Genomic DNA, 18241 nt, shown 5'->3' with positions numbered 1-18241 from the left:
AGAGCAAGCTGCTCACGACAGCATGAAGGACTCCAGTGAGCACAAAGACATCATTTCACCCCAGTGTCGTGCTGGTTCTGACAAATGGTTCGTAACTCAAACCCCACTGCCTCTGAGAGGCCAGGCAGCTCCCTGGGAACTGCACCTCCCAAACTGGCCAAGAGCAGCCCCACACCAAAAGACCCAAGAAGTACCAAGAACTACAGGTGATACCATCAGAGGAAGTTTAAGAATGAGATGCTGAATGCATGCAGTTACCATCGGACAACAGGCCAGATGCAGCCACACCCCTTCCCGGAGGGCTGGCAGATTTGCTAGAGTTCTCTAGAAACTGCCTAATAAAAACCAGTTATTCCTCAAGCAGGGAAAGCACTCTCTCCAAAACCTAACACTGATTTCCCAAAAGTAACAATTCCCACAGTGATTTACTTTTAAAATAGACTAACAAACAGAACACCAAGTCCTTTTACTTTTTGTGTTATATTTATTTTTCTTTTGGGAGGCACAATGGAAATTTCAGCTTCTGCTCTTTTCCCTTGCAGAACAGCAGGGTACAGGTTAATAGCCATCAATCTACAATCAATACATACTTCAGAAAGTCTCTGATTGCATTTTCACATTTCCTGATAATAAAAGAGGCACATGTGCTAGACAGTGTCAGTAGCTGAAGTTTAAGCAACACTTGCTTAAAAAGCTGCACTGACTGCTATTTTAAGGCAGGTTGGGTGAAAGTCTGACAGGCAATTTCCTCAGGAAATGAAAATAATTTTGCCTACAGAAATACATTGATTGAAAAGAGGCTTTTAGAAAATACTTCATCAGTGGGCAATTATATCGATGCTGAACTTCCTTCAGTTAGAAAGACATCAATGAATCATTTTTGTTCTGAATTCTGACTTCTCAGTTGTTCCTTTACCTTGCAGGAAAGGCAGGCAGCGATGCTCTGTTGTCACAGCAGGCAGGTTTCTCAGGGAATCAGCAGTTCAGGCCAGGCTGCAGAGCCCAGGATCCATCAGGCTGCGTTCTCAATGACCACAGCAATGCCTTGCCCACCGCCGATGCACGCCGACCCAACTGCGTACTTCCCACCACGGCGCCTGCTCAGAAACAACAGGGAAGATCAGTCACCTCAGGAAACCACAGCAGCTCCTGTCTTGATTTTATGAGAGGAAACTCCAGCTATCAACTGGGTGTTACTGGAGATGACTTTTAGAAAGTGTATCTTGTTATTTTCCTAGTAAGATATCATGAAGTCTCAACTGATGTTGAAATATTTCTGAACAATGATTTTAGACACCATCTGGTGCCATCCTCTGCCACAGGCAGGAACTTCCTCCACTACATCCCACGTGAACATCTCTAGAGTGGTTTTTAAACTACCTGAACACTGCTGAGGTAGTTTTTAAATTCTAGGTTTCCTGCAGCCAGACTCCAAAAAAACAGTTTTCTGCAAGGTGCAAATGATCTGAAGTTTCATAGCTGAGCACTAAGACAGTGCTGCAAGTACAAGCACAGAGACACAGTGACCCCTACCCTGAGGGAGGGAAAAAATGGAAAATTCAAATTAAAATGGTCCTAAGCTTATCAAGGAAGCCAAAAGAGCCTGAATTTCTGAAAACATACTAAAGGAGAGAGAAGGTGAAAACAAAGTCTTTTAAAGCATCCCCTTCTAGTAGCTAAAGGGGACTGGAGAGGAATTTTGCACAAGCGGCTGCAGGGACAGCACCCAGGCAATGGCTTCCCAGTGCCAGAGGGCAGGCCCAGCTGGGATATTGGGAAGGAATTGCTGGCTGGGAGGGTGGGCAGGCCCTGGCACAGGGTGCCCAGAGCAGCTGGGGCTGCCCCTGGATCCCTGCAGTGTCCAAGGCCAGGCTGGACAGGGCTTGCAGCAGCCTGGGACACTGGAAGGTGTCCCCACCATGGCAGGGGTGGAATGAGATCCTATTTAAAGGTCCCTTCCAACCCAAACCATTTTGGACTCTATGATTCTATGAAATGCACCATGTTAGGAAGATAACAGACTTTGAGAGAAATGCTCAAAGGCCACTTAAAAAAAGGAAAACCTTCCCACAGACTCCTGTGGGCTCAGATCAGATCTAGGTGGACTAACAAATGCTGTCATGACAACAGCATGTGAGGTGAGTGCAGGACCTGCACTGCAGCACAGAGGTGGCAAATTCATACAGAAAGCAGCACGTTCCAGCGAGGAGAGTTTTAAGCTGGCTGACTGGAAGAGTTTAGTCAGAGAGTATCCGTGCTCAAAATGTCTGCAGGCATAAATCCAGCAGCACTGCACCCACCCTGAGCAGTTCCTGCCTGTGTGCATACCTTAATTCATGCACCAGGTGAGCTGTGATCCGTGACCCCGAGGCCCCCAGGGGGTGGCCGATGGCGATGGCACCTCCGTTGACGTTGGTTTTCTCAGGGTCAAGGCCCAACACTTTTTCCACAGCCAGGTACTGAGGAGCAAATGCCTCATTTACCTAAAGCACCAAAGAAAGGACAAAACTTTCACATCAGCTTTCAGCAGTATGTGTGCAAACAAGATCAAATGAGGTGAACTGGTCCTCCAGGTACTTTTGAGGAAAACATTAAACGCAGTGTTTATAACAGCATGCTCAGCCAACACACATCTGTCAATCCAACCCAAGTGAACTCAAATACTAAGCAAGGACGAAGTGTATTTTATAAAAAAAAGTTACAATTTGTTCTGAAGGAGTGGGTCCACAAAGAGCCTGCTGCTCTGACAGAAAGAGACCCTGTTCACATGTATGACTAAATAAAACTGTGAGCAGTCCAGCCAACAGAGTAAAACATCATGTCACATGGGGATATTTTTGTTCCGTGGAATGCGATCACACCATTTCCAGTTTCCACGTGCCTGGGATTTTTGTAGTGACTGTGCAGTAGAAACTGGATGGGCAGAGGTCAGGCAGGCTCCTGACAGGCAAGAACACCTACAGGGCATGAGTGGAATCTCTCTGCTAAAGAGATCAGGGGTAAAATCATCCTGTAAAAACATCTCACCTCTACCAAATCCATATCCTTCAGGGTCAGTCCTGCCTTCTTCAAAACCTCTGTAATTGCAGGTACAGGGCCTGTTTGGAAATTGTATGCGGTTAGTTAAATATAAAAAAATTATTAAATTGAGTATTAGAAACTTGTTTTACATAGGATAAATTCATAAAGCCTCATGAGAACACCTCCCATGAGCCTCTGTGCAGCCAATGAATTCTGGATATGTCGCTCACCTGCGGGATTAGGTGGCAGGACAATTCCTAAATCTCAAAACTACCTGGTCTCCTTGACACATACAGCCAGGGAAACCTAAGAGCGTCACTACTGCTGCACACAGAGCTCTCAGGTCAAGAGAAGTGACAGTCCCCAGGCACATAAAACAACTTCACAATGGTTTTGAGGCATTCTCCTTCCCAGTACTCTTGGATCCATTTCCTCTTTCCTCACAACTTGCAGCCTTCCAGGTAAACAAAAAACAGAAAAATACAGGCTGCTCTAGAGTTTGCTGGTTATGTGCTTAGTTATAGGAATTGTTGTTTTGGTGTTTTTGATATACCTGGAAATCTTCTAGCAAAGAGCCAAGCATTTAATTAGTTTATCCCAAACAATTAAATGCTCCCTCAGACTCAGGTCTTGGCCAGCTGAAGAAATAAGATTTCAGTTTTCAGACTATTAAGAGTTTGGCAACAATACTGTCCTCTGGAAGAAAGCTGCCTTCTATAACCTAATATAATCTAGTAAAGGAAATTAATCCCAAACACAGCTACCTAAGGAAACACTTACTCAAAGAGAATTTGGAAGGGTTAAGTAGGTATGTGCTTGTAGGAGAAACATACTGAGATGTTCAGTGGTGGCTGATTGTTCAATTCTAAAACATAGAAAACCCTAAACGCTATCACACTGCCAAAAAATGGTTTCGAAAACACCTAGCTCAAACAACAAAAACACAAAAATAAGTAAATTGCAAGAGACAGAAAAATTAAAAGAAGAAAGGGCCCAGTTCAGAGCTCAGTGGAGTATCAGGGAGCCCCAGGCAGCTTCAACACTAGACTCCATGTGCATCGCATTAGGGAAGGATTTTAGTATGCCTGCTACGCATGAGAGTAGTGGGAGGGCCTCATGTGGACAATGCAAAGACCCCTAATGACAGCCAAGTAAACTTTTTCTCCTCTCTGTCTTTTTAAAAATAATGAATACTCTCACTGAACACTGTGAGACAGGACTTGCTATCAGTATGTGAAAGGACAGTGGCTCAACTGAGCTCCTGTTTGTCAGATCTGCTGCTGTCATGTCAATGAATCTCATCTGGTCTCTCTGAGCTCCTGGGGACAGGCTGTGGTGTGAAGGAGTTGGGATATTAACTGACCCTCCATATGATTTATGAAGTTTTTAAACAAGCTAGAAGAGCTGCCTGGCCTAGAGAGAATGAGCTGATTTAGGAAGCACAATGCCAGCACAAAACCCAGTGGAAAAAGCCTTCCCTCCACGTTTGCTTTGGAGGCTGTGTCAGTCAGACAGTCTGAGCAGGAAAACAAACCTGACAATGCCTCATTTGCATTTCTACTGACACACAGAAACAGCCAACAACAGCTCCTCTGAACACAACGACAGAGAGGAAAAGCAATGCTGGGATACAATGCTGTCTGCAAACTAAAAAATCCTGTGGTGTCTGGATTGGCTCTGAGGGACTGTTTGCACTAAGAGATACTTGATGAGGAAAAATAAAACATGGGATTAAAGCAATTGAGAAAGGGTCTGGTTTGCCAAGCAATACCTGAACAGATGCACATCCTGGGACCCAAGCAGCTTGAGCCACTGAGTAACTGCTGAAAGGCTTCTTTCATAATAGCCACTACTCCATCAGCAAGAGAAGAGGCAGGCAGCTCAAAGTTACACATTTTATCATGGGAGTTAGCGCTTACAGGAAACTCAAGTGAATTTTAAGAGAAAATGGTTTTTAAAATGTGTTTGAGTGCTTCTTTTCTTGACTATAAAGACAGTAAAAAAGGGGAAGAAAGAGCCTGGGGGACTATGCTCGTATTACTACTGTGGGTCAGACACTGCACACACCCTCCCAGCCAAACTGAGGAGCAAATCTGTCCCTCTGCACAAGAGGGATAGATTGACACAGTGGGATGGACAGCAGGACACACAAACACCTTCAGAGCCACCAGCCTGAGCACAGTGAAGCATCATTTCCTTTCCTTCAGAATGCCCATGACAAGAACATTTTAATGCCGCTCGATGCTCTAAAATGATGAGCTTTACTGTAACTCACCAATGCCCATGATGGAAGGGTCACAGCCAGCTGAGTGATAAGCTACTACTCTTGCCAGAGGAGTGAGACTGTGCTTTTTAAGTGCTGATTCACTGGCAAGGATGACTGCACCAGCCCCATCACACACACCCTTGAAGTAAGAGAGAAGCAATATTAGTGAGAAAATAGAAACAAAAAAAAATCCTCATAATCTTTAAATTAAACCCCCAAAAGGGGCTTGAGTCTAAGGTACTATAATTAACATTCAACAATGTTTATTCAAAACAACAATCTTTCACTATTCTGAGCAGGGGGAGAGAAAGTTAAATATAGATAAGTGTTTAATGAATTCCAATGTGTTAGAAAAGAAAAATAAGTCTTCCTTTCACTGGAAATACGATTCTGCTGACTTGAAAGAACACAATTAATAATGGATAATGTATGTGCTATTAATTATAAAAGATACTTTACAGACACCCACACTTACTGTGGCTATGAGCTATTTTAGGCATGAATTCAGAGTGTATGATCACAGCACTCCATCTGGCCCAAGGAACTTCAATCAATTAATTAAAATAATGACTGTGAGAGGAACAGTCCATAACAACCTGCTGCTAAGCACCAAGTATATTCTGGGTAAGAGCAAAATGTGGTTTGGGGGAAGAGAGGACAGTAGCTGTGGTACAAAGATGAGCAGCAGCAGTATGCTCACTAACAAAATGCAGGTTTAAAGCAAATGAGCTCAGTAACCACTGCCCCTCAAAGAAAGCAGAGTGGCTACACTGCCACTGCAGCCACCAACTGCACAACTCAAGGCTGATGAAGGAATGCCAGTGCCTCACTGCAAGATCAGTGGCAATCCACAGAACCAAATTTTAGGACTTAGGAGCTGACTGAATGATCCCCTGGCAGCTCAGGGCTGGAAGAGTCAGCCGGGCACTTAGCTGCAGAGTGAGAAGTCGTTCTTGTCAGGAGACACCACTGACAGCCAACTGGGTGAGAGATAAAAACAGTGGCAATAAATCTGGAGAGCCACAGGGGGCACACCTGCCCAACCCAAGGGTCTGATGTACTCACTGAAGCATTCCCAGCCGTGACTGTTCCATCCTTTTTAAAGACACATGGGAGTTTTGTCAGCTGTTCCATGGTGGTCTGGGGCTTGGGGTGCTCATCCTTTTGCATGCTTTCTTTACCCTTTTTGGTCTTCACTTCAATTGGTGCCATCTCAGCGTTAAAGTAGCCAGCATCATTAGCTGCAATTACAAAAAGGAAAATAAAAGGACTTGATAAAAACATCAAGGTGATTTTTCATGTACTTATTTTCATGTGCATGCAGCTTCTGCTCCATTCGAACCAGAAGTTCAGGGACAGAAATACTTATGCTTTATTTTGCTTAAATAAATTGGTTTGTATTTTATTGTTGAGGTGTTTTTGTGGTTTTTGCTATTTTAAGAAAGTGGGCAAAAAACTACACAAGTACAATTTCAAACTTCTCCAAATAAAGTCTCAAATATTGAAACTTTTTTTTCAGGTTTCAACAGCTGAACTCTTTTTGGTTTGGTTTTTTTGTGTAAACCGCTAGGTTTATTTTTAATACATATTCCCCTTTACTGCTGCTTTATTTTACAGCTCTGTCATTTCTCAGACGGCCAAGATGTAAATCTCACTCAGAGAGGAAAGGGCAAAAAACCTCTTGAGCCACATTGTTTCTGTTGATAAAATACTGTATTATCAATGAAAATCCCCTTCAAGGTGCTCCTCCAAAGGCTCTCACTGCCAAGCCAGGATTTCAGAATGGGATCTGGCCACTTAAACAACCCAAAACAATTAAAGTCATTACAGGTATCCAAGATGCCCAAAAAAGCATCTGGTCATATTGCCTAATATAACATGAGACAAAGATTCAAAACTAAGACATCAAAATTGTCAGATCTGATGTTGTTTAGCTACCTCTGAGCTTCTCAATAAATTCCTCAAAATCTTTTTCTTTCCTGATTACACAAAGAGCTCTCTTTTTACTGTGGGATAAGATGATCCAGTCCTACAGGCAGAAATAAAAACAGCAAGGTAAAATCCTAGAAAACAAGAAGCACAGATTCTAGCAAAGGATCCAGGAACTGCAGGAGTTAGGCAACAAGAGGAAAAAGCAGGAAAGGTAATAAATGATGAAGGAAAGTTACAAAAAGCACTTCTACATCCACTGGAAAAAATACACAAACTTCCTTCAAGAGTGCAGCTGTTAAAATGCATCACCATTAGAATCCAAAACCATGCTTAGATCTTTCTTTCATATGTTCACCTTTGGCCTGCAATATATGTTAACTCCCAGGAGGCCACTGCACATCCTACTGGTTTTTGGCCTAAACTTCACAGTAACTGAATACCAGAAACCGGGGTTGGTTTGGGTTGGAAGGGACATTACAGTCCATCTTGTTCCAACCCCTGCCATGGCAGGGACAGCTTCCAGTGTCCCAGGCTGCTGCAAGCCCTGTCCAGCCTGGCCTTGGACACTGCAGGGATCCAGGGGCAGCCCCAGCTGCTCTGGGCACCCTGTGCCAGGGCCTGCCCACCCTCCCAGCCAGCAATTCCTTCCCAATATCCCAGCTGGGCCTGCCCTCTGGCACTGGGAAGCCATTGCCTGGGTGCTGTCCCTGCAGGCCTTGTCCCCAGTCCCTGGGCAGCTCTCCTGGAGCCCCTTTAGGCCCTGCCAGGGGCTCTCAGCTCTCCCTGGAGCCTTCTCTTGTGCAGGGGAGCAGCCCCAGCTCTCCCAGCCTGGCTCCAGAGCAGAGGGGCTCCAGCCCTGGCAGCAGCTGCGTGGCCTCCTCTGGGCTGGCTCCAGCAGCTCCACGTCCTTCCTTAGATTGGAAGCCCCAGAGCTAAATGCCTCTGAATTATGGTTTTGGGCACGTAAACCACGCAGAGAAGTTTAAAACACAGCTCCTAAACAAGTTTCCCCTCTTCAGATTCCATGTGCTCTGACTGTTCAAGCATTCAAGAACAACATTCACTTTGCAAAAGAAAGCAGAAGGATTTAGATGAATTACAGCACATGCTGGCACACAAGAATGATGTGGAAGATTGTTCTGCCGTGCAGAGGAAAGAAAGGAGTGCAGTCAACCATGCCTGGGACAATGCTGCATCCCACCAGAGGGGCATCAACAAATGCCATTCACCAACATGAATCCTGCTCAGGCAGGAGCTGACCCATGACTGGCCAATGGTGTTTGCTGCCTCAACAGCTATGGAATGTCCATGAGGACATGAGGATGTCCATGAGGAAGGCACAGGAAGGCAGTGGAAAGGAGCTCCAACTAAAGCTTCTGAGGGGTGCAACACCTGTCTCAGTATACTTTCAGAGTCAACCCCCCTAAGACTACTGGTTCCACGGGGCCAACAAAATCTCAAATTACAGAAGGTAAACAGAAGGATGAATTACACCAAGAGCCAGAGAAATCCTGAGAACATTTTGAATCAGTGCTAAAAACTGACTAGACTTGAAACTGGTGTCGCATGAACACTTCCTCTCCTTGATTTACTCACCAGCTTTGCACCTCTGCTGCGTTTTGAGCGCGTACCGGTCACAGTCCTCTCGAGAGATGCTGTATTTTGCAGCCAGGTTTTCAGCTGTCACTGCCATAGGTATTTTAACATGTGTATCTGTTAGGGCTTCCCACAGTGTGTCCTCCAGCTGCATGGAACATCAGGAGAAGAAAATTAGAAAGCACAGCAACACTGTACTTATTACTGACAGCTTCTAACTGCTCAGCAGTTGGAAACTAATGGCTCTTTGTAAAATTAATTCAGATTGCCTACAGATAATTTATTGATTTATTAGAATGAGCACACTGAAAAACAGTGTGCAAGTTCCTCTGTGCTATTCTAGTTAATCTCCATTGCACTCTAGTGCAATTCTTTCCACTCACACGTGACCTCAAGAGGTTTGGGGAAAGCTTTAAAAAAGATTTTTAGTATTTCAGCATATTTCACTTCTGTATGAATTATTTATTAGAGCCCTGTGAGCAAACACACCTGTCTGGTAGCCAAGAAGGAAATGGGAGGCACTGTGTGAAGGCACAGCAGCCTACTGATTCCTGAGCTCCTTCTCTACTGTTAGGTAAAATCCCCTTACTAGAGTCAAAGGTTTCTGTGGGTAAAACATCTCAGGGGAGAAAATACCCAAGTCTACCTTCACTCAACCTGATAAAGGCAAGAGTCAGTAATGGCAAAACCAGATGGGTTTTGTTATCTCTGCCAGCAGTAAAGTTCTGTGAGATAAACCATTCATTCACCTGTCACTGTCTAATTCAGTTATCTCTATGATAAGAACCCAGATGCACCTACTTGGTGTATCAGCAACTTTGTGAAGGTGCTGTCTGTAGGACCTGTGCCACACAAGCACAGAACCAAGAACACATCATATTCACCATCTTCACAATGGAAATACAGCGTGGGAGAAAACCCCAAAGGGCTGAAACACTGAAATATCCTAATTTTGCATTTTGATGCCAGCTATGACCCACTGAGTAAGTAGGGGTGTGTCACCAATTTATCCTGCTGCACATTTCCCACAGTATGCACTTAGGACTTATCTTCAGAAGAAAATGTAAAGATGACTTACTTGACAATAGATTTAACTTAAGATTTGACTTTGAAATTGAGAGATGCTCACAGCTTGGAGGTATACATGTTCTTTACCAGCCCATCTACCTACTGTCAGCATTACTAGCCTTGCCTAAACTGTGTGTGCCTCTACTTCATAGACATTTTGTACCTAGTACTTGCACAGTGAACTAAATTTTGTGCATAAGACTTTATTGGTATGTTTAACATGGAGGAGGAACTTAAAAATGGTTTTGAAAAGTTTGGAAAACTGGCACACTTCACAAAATGGCCTGAACCTACTGTTTTCATACTATTTGAACACTTGCTTTAAAGCTGAAATGCTTTAAACTGCAAAGTCTGGATCTAATCTCCAATAATTTCACTTGCAAGGATTTAGTGCCTACAATCCTGATACTAAATGCTTTGCTCAGAAAACAAAAAAAGTACCTTGAGCTCTGCTCCTAATCTGGTTCCGAACCGAACCTTTCGAACCGCGTAAGGGGCCTGGCTCATGCTTTCAGCTCCTCCACACAGAACTACTTCTGATTCATTCAGGCAAATTTCCTGTTAACACAGTAAAACAAAACAGATCTAGGATTTAGCTTGCTGTTTGAGGAAGAAAATAACAACTGTTTTAAAAGAAGAGGTTGTCGCCTACAAAGCAACAAACTTAGAATTAATTCAAACTTAGTCATGTGTGTATATTCATGAAGGGTTTACCCTTCTGTAAAGGTTGGGGTCTGTCTCCTTCATGGCATGTCCCTTTTTCTTCCTTTCAGTGAAGAAAGATTGTATCCATGAGGGAAGAAGAGAATATGGGTGTGTACACATGACAGAGCAGAGGAACAAAGACATTAGGCATTGGCATGCTTGTGTGGTTCAGTTCACAAATGGTTGCACTGGTGGTTTTGGCCTCCCACTCTTCTCAAAAGGAACACAAATTACACTTCAAAGCCTGAAGTAAGACCTTATGATTTGGAAAAAAAAAAAAGGGACATAATATTAGAAGACAATAGCAAGGCAGCTGCCAAAATAAGTCCCCAAACCACATTAATTCATCAATGGCAAAATACACAACACCCAAAAGCCCCAATTCTTAAATGCACCATCAGAGCATTCAAAATAGTTGTTCCTTAAAATGCATCACTGAGTTGGGCTTTGAGGTTATTTATGAACCAGAATGAAAGAAAATTAAATTACCCCAGAGAAGCTGGGGCTGCCCCTGGACCCCTGGCAATGCCCAAGGCCAGGCTGGACAGGGCTTGGAGCAACCTGGGACGGAAGGTGTCCCTGTCATGGCAGGGTGGTGAAACTGGGTGACCTTTGATGTGCCTTCCAACCCAGACAATTCCATGATTCTGTGATCTTGATACACATTTGATATTTCTAGCTAATAACCTGAGTGTAGCAATAGGTGCTGAGATGCTTCCTAGAGTTATTAAAAACTTTGTGAGCATCTAAGCAGCACTGGCTGCACTGATGAAATGCCATCTTTGAAAAGGACCTCACCACCATACTTTCAACAAAAGTGGTCACATTCTGCAGCAGATTTTTTCAATGTGGACAAACATTTGTGGCCTTTGGAAAAAGCACTAGGAAAAATAGTAGGGTGTGTATTATTGCAAACATGTAACCTTAACTCTACATTTTTCACTTTTTTTCTTCTAGAGGATCAGATCTAAAATAATTCCTTAGAAAACAAAAAAAAACCCCACTCCTACAAAACCAATAATTTGCTTGTTCAAGTATTCATAAAAGCAATGTATGAGCAAATGAAATAAAAATCCCTGTGCTCCGACTCAAAGAGAAGCTGACTCTCTTCTATTTCAAAAGAAATGACACTATAAACTGCTTAACCCGTGAGAGGTTTGGGTCTTTGTAAAAAAAGCATACTTAAACACAGGTTGATACTTACACAGCTAGCCAGGTGAGATTATAAACAATGATCAAGAGGTGAAAGACTCCTGGAGTCCAGTAATTCCAGTCCACACAAACAGGATTGTGGGATGCAACTATTGCACAGATGAGCTCCATTTCACCAGCTAACACTTCACACCAGCTAATACCTCATATTAAACTAAAGATCTACAATATTAGATAAATAAAGATCTACAATACTTGAATTTAAAAACCAACTACACAATCTGGCATTGTGGTGGCTGAACTCCCACAAAAAACTGTGCTGGACAACAGAACTCTCTACCAGAAACGCACATCAATACTCATCCCAAACACAAAGGGCATGTTTCCACATGTTAACAGCCTGCCAAAAGCTACAATTGCCACAGAAATGCAGCTTTGTACCTGGCAGCCATTGGCAATGGACTGGAAGCCAGAGCCACAGAGCCTGTTGACGGTGAGGGCTGGGACGGACATGGGGACTCCCACACGCAAACCGACGTGTCTTGCAATGTAGATCGCATCTGAGGAGCTCTGCAGGCAGAACAGGAAAGAGGTTTTCTCACTCTCACTGATTTGGAAAGTAAAGAAAGTCTTGATGGGCAGTCAGAATAGTGTAGTTGCATCCCATCCTACAGGATCTGAAAGTGTCACTGTCTTAATACAGATTTTAGAGAAAGTGTGAGTTACGTCAGCAACTTTATGTTTTCCCTTATCCCTTACTTTCAAAACATCACCCACACAGCAGGCTGACATAAGAGCAGATCCTGCTCAGACATGTCCTAAGCTAAAATGTGTTATAAAGACAAAGTTCTGTCCACAGTGCTACAATACTAATTCAAGTTCAGAAAAAAAAATAAAAAATTAATCAAGCCACTTCTGCTGAAGAAGGGGAGTTTGAAATAGCCATAGTTAATTCAACTTAATCAAACTTAATTAAACTTAATAAAAAAAAATCAATAAACCAGAATTTTTAAAAAATAATCTACTGAGATGGGGAAGTACGATGCAAAGGAAAAGACATGTATTTCCAAAATCAAAAGAAACTTTATCAGGAGATTGCTATTTTTCATGTGAAAGCACTGCAAGAGATTTAAGTGCAGTAATTCCTTCCTAGGCCACAAACAGCTCTTACAAAATTGAAAAGCAGAATAAAGGAAGCTAAGATGGTAGTTGTAGAAGATAGAATAATTAAAAGCTACTCTTTTGGCTGCAAATCCAAAGAAGGAATATTGCTGTTTCTTTGGTTATTTTCCAAGTTCTCAGTTACTCGCTTCTTCTGCATCCTTGAAACACGCAGTGCAAATAGAAGTCCCCACCCTTAATAGTAATGGTGAAATCAGAATACAAAGAAAAAAAAAAAAAAGAGCTAGAAATGTTCTTTGCTGTCTTGCCTACAACTAATATCCTCATTTGTATGTGTGGGTAACTGCAGTTTTGCAATGCTTACAACAGCATCCTCCTCACAAGCTCTTTGGAAAAGACACAATTGTCCAAATGTCTCTGCCAATCAAGGAATGTACCCTTCCAGCTCAAAGGAAACTCACATTCATTCAAAAAAATTCTATAAAAAACACAAGAGAAATGGACTCAAATCAGTTACAGGCCTGACACAGAAGGGGATTTATGCAACTCAGTGAAAAACCACTGATCACTGAGTAACACAGCTCGAGCCACTGAAACAGGGTAAATGTAACTGGGATTAGCAACTAACCAGTTAATGGATATGTACTCTTAGGAGGGCAGCTCATCCTTGTTTGAATCACCTCTGGCACTAAAAAAAGCAAGCTAACCCTTGTTCCCACCAGTACCACAAATCACATAGGATACATCCCTCAAACTCAAGCAGGAAACACACTAGACTGCAAACTGCTACTGACCCCTTTCTCTTCCACCCCTTTGGCTGCCAGCCAGAGGCAGCTATCTATAGGGCCACATGGAGGGTGCCCAAAATAGCCCCCAGCAGCAGATTTTCCAGGCTCCCAACCTGCATGACGTTGCCCACGACGACGCTGTCGATGATCTCGGGAGGGACCTTGCCCGCGGCCAGCGCGGCGCGAGCGGCATGTTCCGTCAGGTCGGTGGCCGAGAAATCCTTCAGCGATCCCCCGTAAGCCCCAAAGGGAGTGCGCTTGGCAGCAACGATGAACACACCTGCAGCAGGGGCAGAAATGACACATGGTGAACAAACCCACAGCAGGGGCAGAAATCATCCACAGGCACAGCACCTCGCATACACCAAGCCCAACCTCCAGCGGGTGACACCCCAAATTCACGTCAAAATTTGTAAGTACAGGCAACATGAACGCAGGAAGCTCGGGGCAAATAACATAAGGGCGCTTTAGACAGAGGGAAGGCACGGAGAATTAATGGTCAGGAAGAAAAGCTGGGAAAATTCTGGAAATACCCCCTTTACACAGTGAGGTTTGACAACAAAGCAAAGTTGGATACAAATGTGGAGTTGGAGTAGGCTGCCACGTATATCCCACATCAGTGCTAGTGCACTAAGAGCATGCCAGTAACATCTAGGACATCCTGTAGCAGACACCTGTGAAAAAAATCAGATGAGGAACACTGCTTTTAGCAGAGGCCATTCCCTCATCCTAGAAAAATCAGCAGATTTTTGGTTTATATGCAGAAACATTTTTCAAGAAAACACCAAACCAAACAATAAAGCACAACCCATCCCACGTCCCTCACTTTTTATATGCGTTTCAATTTTGAGTACTTTTGCTTAAGAGGAAAAAACATTCCCTAATCAAAAAACTAATTCTCCTACCAAAAATATATATGCTACCTAAACTGCTTTAGCATGAATCTTCTGCTTCCTGAGAAGAAAATCCAGTTTTTACTAGGCACCAGACCATGTACAAGTACATGTATAGAAATGCACAGGTCAGGAGCAGTCAATACAAATTCTTGGGAGAAGCCATCTCTGAACAAAAGCAAACATCTCCTGGCTGCCTGTCACACTGGTTGCCTGCTCCCACGTGCAGAAAAACAAGTAGGAAGCAAGCTGTGAACTTTCCCCCAGTTGAACAATATCACTCACAAGCCCCATTTCCACAGCTCCCATCAAACACCCAGCTATTTTAGGTAACACTGCAGGGACATATACAGATGTAAGAATGCAGACAAATGAAAATATCTGCTCATTAAGCTGCTCACGAGCACTGATCTCAGGTCATCTGATCTGTAATACTTGGCTGTTTTGTCAGACAGAGGGTGCTCATCCATCTCAGAAGTATTTGCACCCCAGGCTGCATGACTGCTAGGAAAGGACCTTCCAAACTGGTCAAGGTCAAGGTTCCCCACTGACACGGACTTGAACAGAGTGTACAGACAGATATAAAACATGAAGGGAGGATGCCCAAACTCATACCACAGAATGGTCTGGGTTGGAAGGCACTTCAATCCCACCCCCTGCCATGGGCAGGGACATCTTCCACTGTCCCAGGCTGCTTCATGCCCCATCCAGCCTGGCCTGGGACACTTCCAGGGATCCAGGGGCAGCCACAGCTTCTCTGGGAAACCTGTGCCACTGACTCACCTCATGGCAAAGAACTTCTTCCCAATACCCAACCTAAATCTTCCCTCCTCGCCACATCTTTCCTGCAGCAAAACAGGCCTTGATACTCAGATTCTTCACCACTCCTCCTGTCCCTGATTCCCTGCCTCCCCCAAATTGTGCCAACCCTAACTGATTACAAAGCTTTGCTGCAGACCAGCCTGGGGACCCGACCAAGCTAAAAGAACTTCTTCTCCTCCCTTCTGGCCAGCTTGCCAGTTATCTACATTATTTGCTCAGTCACATCCACCGTGGCATTGCCTCATGAACAGTCCAGGGCCGAGGATGGAACTTTGCCCTTAAACATTCCTTTCACATCAACACCACTTCTCTCTCTTTCACAGAGGCTGCTCACTGCTGCCCACTTCCCGACAGCACCGTGGGGCCAATAAACCCGGGCAGGTCACACAACAGAGGCGGCTGAACACTAACCCAGACTCAGCAGAAAATGAGGGCCTCATTTTCACTTGGATCAGTTCTGTGCCTAAGTTCACCTTCTGGCTGCTCAATAAAACAGTAACTCAAGACTCAGAGGGAAGGCTGGACTGAACCAGTAAAAGAAGAAGAAGAAGAAGCATCAGCAATGTCTGTGTTATGCTGAATTAGCCTGAATTAGACACTCCCTTAGGGTACATAACTCCAGAGCCTGCCAAATTTTGCTTGACTGGAGATGTACCTACAAGTGCTACCCCCTTCACAGAATTTCAGGAGAGGCAACAAGGAGTGGCTGAAGCCCTGAGTGAAAAAAGACTTTCTGTCCTTTGACAACTCTTCCCAAATCTCCACTGATTAGTTCTGCCCTACATTATCACCGAAAGGTTCTAGAGTCTCTGCAATTTCCCAAGGCAATAAACATTGGATGAGAGCAGAATAGTACCAAATGCACAGAGATCTGAAAACAAGAAAGCCAAGATCACTCTGAATCCTTGCCAAACACTATTTGAGGCATCTTTTAAACTGGTTTTGTTATCCACTTGCTGCCAAACAGGGAACTGAAACACTATTTAATCTCCAACATATCTCAAATGCACTTGGAAGGAAAATAATACTTTAAGAGATGCTATTTTGAAAGCCTAGAAAACAATCAGTAAGATAAAAAGAAGGAAGTTAAGAAGCAAGAATGGTGTACATGAAAGTGCTGTGGATTGAGATGAGAGAAAATCCTGCAGCAGCACAGAAAATTAAAACCGAACAATTATTGGCAAGGTGCCTTCTGTCCTATCCAGCTCAGCAAAACCATCAGAATTCATACAATGTTAACTACACAAGCTTTAGCATTGCAATCTCACACCATGACTGACACGTATGTTATTATTTAGGTACAGTCTGTCAAGTAGCAAAGTGCTGTCAAACAGATAAAAAGCCCTATTGCAATAAATTTCAGTTTTGTTTTCATACAAGAGCAGGTCTTAAAAGGTGTATTTACATCATTTTTAAGATTCACAGATTTTAAACAATGTAGAGCATAAATTAGTTCTTTGCACCAAACACTCTCAGGAGCTCCAGGACTGAAGGAGTTTATCCTGCACAATCAGTGCTAACACAGGCAGAGCCTGGATGTGACAAACTCCCAGCCACTGACATTTCAGGTGTCACTTACAGTCACTGCATGTAAGCAGACAATCAGAGAATTAAGGAATCATGTGGGTTGTAAAAGACTCTGAAGATTATGGAGTCCAACCATTTCCCAGCACTTCCCAGGCCACCACTGACCCGAGTCTCCAAGTGCCACATCCACACAGCTTCTAAATCCCTCCAGGGATGGGATTTAGAAGCTGTGTGTCCAGCCCTCTGCCAGGGCTGGACAGCCCTTTCCATGGAGGAATTCTCCCTCACAATTCAAATTCCCAGTTACACGACAGACACACACCCCTTCCTATGTGTTTGTTTGCAGCACAAGTGACTCGAGAACTGCAGGGAGCCAAACACTCAATTACTGCATAAAGCAGAGCTGAGAACAGAGGCTGTGACTGACACTCTCTGACCCTCTCCTCACCTTCTGCACCCCCTCCCCATCCTGTGCTCCCCATTCCCACCCTCTGAACCCCATTTCCACCCCCTGACCACATTCCCACCCTCTGAACCCCATTTCCACCCCCTGACCACATTCCCACCCTCTGAACCCCATTTCCACCCCCTGACCACATTCCCACCCTCTGAACCCCATTTCCACCTCCTGACCACATTCCCACCCTCTGAACCCCATTTCCACCCTGACCACATTCCCACTCTCTGAACCCCACTCCCATTCTTTCAGCGCCCTCCCCACTCTATGACAATCATTCCCACCCTCTGCACCCCCTTCCCATCCTCTGACCCTACGCAGCCCGCGGTTTTTTGGAAGTTCCTAATTACTTCCAGCTGTCTGGCCCTGCAGGCAGGGACGGGACCGCGGGGAGAGAAATCCCCGGGAGGCACAGGAACGGCTCTCGGGGGCTCTATTTTGTAATTCCTGAGCTGCCCCGCGTTAGGGGCCCCTACAGCGTCCAAGCCGTGACCGCCCGCCCTCAGGGTCGCCCCGGAGCCCCTCAGGGAGCCGGGGATCCGCGGCGGGACGGGAGCCTCACCCCTCAGCAGCGCCATGACCACACCGCGCCCCGGCCGAGTGCCGCGCCCCCCCCGCACATTCGCCACGCTGGGGGCGGAGGCGGCGGCCGGCAGGCAATTTCCTTAAATTACTTTCTATGCGTAATTTCAGCTTTTTGTTTCATTTATTTTAAATGTATGTGTATGTGTGTGTGTCTCCGTGTGTGTGTGCGTGTGTGTTTATTTGTTTTTAAATTTTGCTTCTGCTTGGTTCTATTTTTTTCCCTTGCGGTTTTGGCGAATCGGCGGCAGGGGAAGCGGGGGCGGGCGGTGATGCCTGAGGGCAGAGGCTGCCCCCGCCGCCCGCCTCA

At 44.6% G+C, this 18241-nt stretch overlaps 1 protein-coding gene across 2 annotated transcripts; it reads right to left on the bottom strand.

The window, feature by feature from the left end:
* Positions 1-461: 461 nt before the first annotated feature.
* ACAA2 (acetyl-CoA acyltransferase 2) lies at positions 462-18011 on the bottom strand. Of its 2 annotated transcripts, none has more exons than XM_015615366.3 (10): positions 17912-18011; positions 13764-13930; positions 12182-12310; positions 10325-10441; positions 8816-8963; positions 6353-6528; positions 5297-5426; positions 3028-3098; positions 2329-2483; positions 462-1097 (listed from the first exon to the last, which is right to left on the bottom strand). In XM_015615366.3, exons 1-10 carry the CDS (start codon positions 17925-17927, stop codon positions 1013-1015), a joined length of 1194 nt encoding a protein of 397 aa, XP_015470852.1. In that variant the 5' UTR covers positions 17928-18011; the 3' UTR covers positions 462-1012. The 2 variants fall into 2 exon arrangements, with proteins under 2 accessions (XP_015470852.1, XP_015470851.1); XM_015615365.1 differs by lacking the exon at positions 17912-18011 and adding an exon at positions 14228-14282.
* Between the last annotated feature and the right edge of the window lie 230 nt (positions 18012-18241).

The sequence above is a fragment of the Parus major genome, chromosome Z (genome assembly GCF_001522545.3).
Source record: "Parus major isolate Abel chromosome Z, Parus_major1.1, whole genome shotgun sequence".
Lineage (NCBI taxonomy): Eukaryota > Metazoa > Chordata > Aves > Passeriformes > Paridae > Parus > Parus major.
This window is presented reverse-complemented; position numbering and strand designations above follow the sequence as displayed.